Below are 5,009 nucleotides of genomic sequence, written 5' to 3' on the forward strand. Positions count from 1 at the left end.
AGAAAAAAACCGCAAGAGCCAAATAAATCCTATTTTGGATTTAATAGATAAGCTCGATTTTATCCATATTTATCCAAATTATATATTTAAAATTTCCCGAAATCGGAATTTTTGTTTTTCCGGCATCCTCGTCTTTATCTCTCCCCGACTCGACTCAACTACTACTTCCTTCTCCGCCGCTATAAATAAGCCTGAAATTTCTCTTCATTTCTTCTCTCTCCTTCTCCTTTCTCTCTCTACACATACGCTGTTTCTCTCTCTTCTCGCCTCCTCTGCAAATCCATCTCCTTCCTCCTTCGAACCCTCCACCCGCGATCCCGATGGCTTCCCGCAACAATGGCATCTCCGGCGGCAAGGGCCTCATCGTGAGCTTCGGCGAGATGCTCATTGACTTCGTCCCGACCGTGTCGGGGGTCTCCCTGGCGGAGGCCCCGGGGTTCCTCAAGGCCCCCGGCGGCGCCCCCGCCAACGTCGCGATCGCCGTGACCCGCCTCGGCGGCCGGTCCGCGTTCGTCGGCAAGCTCGGGGACGACGAGTTCGGGCACATGCTGGCCGGGATCCTGAAGGAGAACGGGGTCAACTGCGACGGCATCAACTTCGACCAGGGGGCGCGGACCGCGCTGGCCTTCGTCACGCTCCGCGCCGACGGGGAGCGCGAGTTCATGTTCTACCGGAACCCGAGCGCCGACATGCTGCTCAAGCCCGAGGAGCTCAACCTCGAGCTGATCAGATCTGTAAGTGCTCCCGATTCCTCCACCTCCCTCGATCCATCGATCGCTCGAATCGCTCGTTCGTCCCCCTCCTCCGTTCGCGCTGCTGATTCGCCGTGAATCGCGTTGGGATCGAGCTTCGGGTTCCGGAATCTAGGCCCACCGTCACGTGGGGCTCGACCCTTGCGATCCGAACACGTCAACGCGTCCCGCGGACGTAATCGGACGGCTCGAATTGGAACGTCGGCATTGCGGATTTTCTCTATCTTCTTCTTCCCCTCCCCCTTCGAGATTCCATCAGATCTCTCTCTGCCCTTTCGTTGAGGAAACGGGGAGCGAACGAGGCCGCGCGAGGTCCCTCTCGCCTCCGACGGTCGCGATCTCACGTGCATGTCGCGTGACGGCATTCTGGGTGGGACCCTTTGGTGAATAATTCCTTTCCAGGGCCCACTGCGGGCCCCGGATGATTCTTTTTGGAGAGATTTTTGGTCTTTTTCCTTTTTTCCTTTTTCTCTCTGGTGACCAATAATATCTCTGTCATTTTTATAAAATAAAAAATCGAGATTCCGCCGATAAACAGTTCGAACTGGACTATGCAGTCGGTGATGTGATCTGCTCTCGGATTGGATATTTATCGTCGATTGCCAATTTTCGGGGGATTTATTTTTCTCGTGCGTCGGATCGCGCACGCTTCTCCGTCAAAGCTTTGACTTTTGGTTGGCGTTTCCTGAACTTCCGCGCCCGCCCCTCTTTTTTCTTTTCTTTTCTTTTTGTTTTTTTTTTTCTTTCTGTAAATAAACTGGCTCATCGTCATGAGTGATGGAGATTTTCCTTTAAATACTGTTGTGAAGAATTACTTGATAATCGACAAAGGGGTTGTTTTCAGAACTTCTATTATTGAGTAAAGGCGTTTTTTTTTTGGGGGGCCGGGGGGGATGAACAGGTAAGATGATAGTAACAGTGGTGATCTTTGTGTTTGAGATTTGGGTCCCTGATCTGATTATCCTAGAAATTTGGCTTCAATTGAAAAATTGATGTGATGGGTCAGGTGGATTAGTACTATCGTTGATGAACAGCGTAGCCATTGTGATACCAAACGATATTTAATGTTGACATCGGATGAACCCATGAAGGAATATAAGTCTTGAAGATTACCTGCCGTCGGCACCATTCTTAGGACTAGTTATCTGACTTATTTGGGGTTCATTAGCCTTTTGTCTGTGACTTTGCAAAAGACGGAAGTTTAAGAAAACATAACCTTACATGGCGAAACTAGCTAGAGTCAGAAGCCCCTGTAATTATTGAAATTTTCTTGAAGATGAGATTGGCATGCTTCATGTATCGACTCCGATATCACCTGTTTTTATATATGTATTACAACCTTGGAAAATTTCAGTGACGGTAATTTTGATTGACCAGAAATCCTCAGTCTAACGTGTGTTTCTTAATAGGGGAAAGTCTTTCGTTATGGATAAATCTAACGTGTGTTTCTTAACAGGCGAAAGTCTTTCATTATGGATCCATCAGTTTGATTGTGGAGCCATGCAGATCCGCCCATCTTGAAGCAATGCAAGTTGCCAAGGACGCTGGGGCTCTGCTCTCCTATGATCCAAACCTCAGACTACCATTGTGGCCATCACCTGAGGAGGCTCGTGAGCAGATCAAGAGCATTTGGGACAAGGCAGATATCATTAAAGTGAGTGATGTTGAACTGGAGTTCCTCACAGGGAGTGACAAGATTGATGATGAAAATGCAATGACACTGTGGCACCCCAACTTGACACTTCTCCTTGTTACTTTGGGTGAGCACGGTTGTAGATACTACACCAAGGTCAGTGGATGTGAAATTCCTACTCGTCACTTCTCTTTGCGAGACTATTGACTTTTTGTTGCAGTCCTTTGTGGCAGCTACAACTAACTATGTTATTATGCACCTCATACTTTATGTGGGAGGTTGGTCCGGTGTAGAGAGAGAGAGAGTAAAAGGACGGTCTAGGAATTGAAACGATAGATCAAGCACATTTTTTAACAAATTATCCTATTAGAAATTGTTCAACGATTATATAAATTTGAATTGGGTTATTGTCTTTCAGTCATATTTTGTAATAGCAGCATTGGAATATGCAACAGGAAGCATATGGAGTTTCTCTTTCTGTGCTATAAATGTTGCAGGAAAATTTTGTTTCTAACCCATGTATTTCAAGTGAGAGTTATATGAAAAGTAATGTCGTTATATGATACAACGCCCTACTTGATGTCCTATTCTGTTTTGTTGGGGTGCGTGGATAGGTTGGTATGATCATTCTTGGATTTGTTCAGAGTTGGCTTGAATTTATTATCTCATGCAGCTAACAGTGGATTGAAGCCCTGTCCTCACCGTCTGTTGTGTGATTGTGGTTATGTATCTGTCTTTCTCCTCTCCACTCCGATATATGATTCTGCTGAACTTCATATATTAAAGAATAACAAGTTGCTGAACGATGAATTGTTGTGGGAGCTATGAAGTCTTATTTAAATTTTTCTTGGGAAAATTAAAAATCACCGGACCACTAAAGTTTCCTTATGTTTCTGCCGAAATTCAGCATTTTCATGGACATGTGGAAGCATTCCATGTTAACACGGTTGACACAACCGGGGCTGGTGATTCCTTTGTCGGGGCACTCCTCTGCAACATTGTTGACGACCGCTCCATTCTCGAAGTATGTATCGGACTACATTTCCGGAACAATGCTCGCTTACTATTCTGATAAACTCCTTTATAAGCATTGGGATTTGTTGGATAACGTGCATATTGTCGATTTGCAGGATGAAGGAAAATTGAGGAAAGTCCTGAAGTTTGCAAACGCGTGCGGAGCCATCACCACCACCAAGAAGGGAGCGATCCCCGCCCTCCCGACCGAGGCTGATGTCCTCAGCTTGATCGATGGCACGAAATAAAGCATTCGAACGAGCTCCAATTCTTCCATTCTCTGATTTTCCCTTAGGACTAGTCGTTGCTTGCTTCCATTTTCAATTGAAGAGAGTCTGGTTAGCATTCCTGCTGCTTCTGTGTTCCCATTGCTCCCCTGCGTATGGTGTCACAGACTCCTTTGCTTTCTTAAGATATATAAATAATCCTAATAAAATTTTTGGGCTTGTGGGGCACTAAGCACGCCTTCGTCTCGTCTAACTTTCACCTTTTTTCCTCCTAAAGTGGTGGATAGCCAATTAGCCATCATTGATGTCGCTGGTCTAATCCTCTTTCACTTTTTTACTTTTCATTCAATTCAAATGAGGTTGGCTGCTGGTAGTCTTGTTGAAATGCACTACCTAATCTAGCGTCTGCGAGAGATCTCCTTTAAAATATAAAAACGTGGTTTTTATTACAGGAGGCTACTAGGGGAGCGAGTAGGGACCTCGTGCTGGGTTTTTTTTTTTTTTATGGTAAAAACCCCGTGCTGGTTTTGGTTTTGGTTTTGGTTTTGGCTGAAAATGTACGAAAGCATTAATAGTCAGTCACCTACATCGCGAAACGTGCCCACCTACCCATCTTGGACCCCACGCCCCGTCGTCTCTACACGTTGCCCTTCTTCTTATCTATTCAATTTGAATTCAGTCTCTTTGGTTTTACATCTGATTCCAGTGCACAATTGATAAAATATATATCGAAACTCAGCGTTACATGACATGCATTTAAATGGAGGGATATGAATCGAGGCCTTGTCAAAATAAAGTTGTATGCGTATGATCGGCTGCCGTGTATCATTTTCAAGCGCCCACCGGAGCGCTTCTGCTTCTAGTCCTCACTATTGGCTCGCGGGCCATTCTATTGCGCGGGCTAGATGTGTAATCTTTCTTGGAAGCGGATGTTTATATGGTTTAATATTAGGGGTATGACTTATTGGTTCTCATTCCGCTTAAATGTTAAAAGCATGCGACGTGATGTAAGGTACACGCATACTACGACTTAAGCATGTACTCATTTTGTGATTTTTGTGTAATCAATTCACAAATATTTCCATCAACCATTAACCTACTTATGATAAATCGCTAAGTTCGACTGGAATTTGAGACGTGGAGAGATAACGTGAACTAAGAAAATACTTGATGCATGCCAAGGAAGTTATTATATTTATCCTTAGGAATAATATATGTGAAAAAATAAGGATATTCTAGGAAATTGAAAGAAAATTTCATTTCCTTTAGATATATGAGGGCTCAACTTGTTGCACGAGAAGCATAAATAGTATTTCTTTTTCCAGGTATGCTTGGGCTCTTGTAATTATAGCACCTCTCTCAAACTCATAACAATTAATTTGT

At 44.4% G+C, this 5,009-nt stretch overlaps 1 protein-coding gene across 1 annotated transcript; it reads left to right on the plus strand.

Moving 5' to 3' along the window:
* The first annotated feature begins 201 nt into the window (after nucleotides 1-201).
* Nucleotides 202-3,847, plus strand: LOC120287634 (probable fructokinase-1). The gene is made up of 4 exons (XM_039300669.1): nucleotides 202-734; nucleotides 2,209-2,541; nucleotides 3,293-3,409; nucleotides 3,516-3,847. The coding sequence occupies exons 1-4, from the start codon at nucleotides 321-323 to the stop codon at nucleotides 3,645-3,647; spliced, it is 996 nt and encodes a 331-aa protein (XP_039156603.1). The 5' UTR covers nucleotides 202-320; the 3' UTR covers nucleotides 3,648-3,847.
* The last annotated feature ends 1,162 nt before the right edge of the window (nucleotides 3,848-5,009 follow it).

The sequence above is a fragment of the Eucalyptus grandis genome, chromosome 8 (genome assembly GCF_016545825.1).
Source record: "Eucalyptus grandis isolate ANBG69807.140 chromosome 8, ASM1654582v1, whole genome shotgun sequence".
Taxonomy (NCBI): Eukaryota; Viridiplantae; Streptophyta; class Magnoliopsida; order Myrtales; family Myrtaceae; genus Eucalyptus; species Eucalyptus grandis.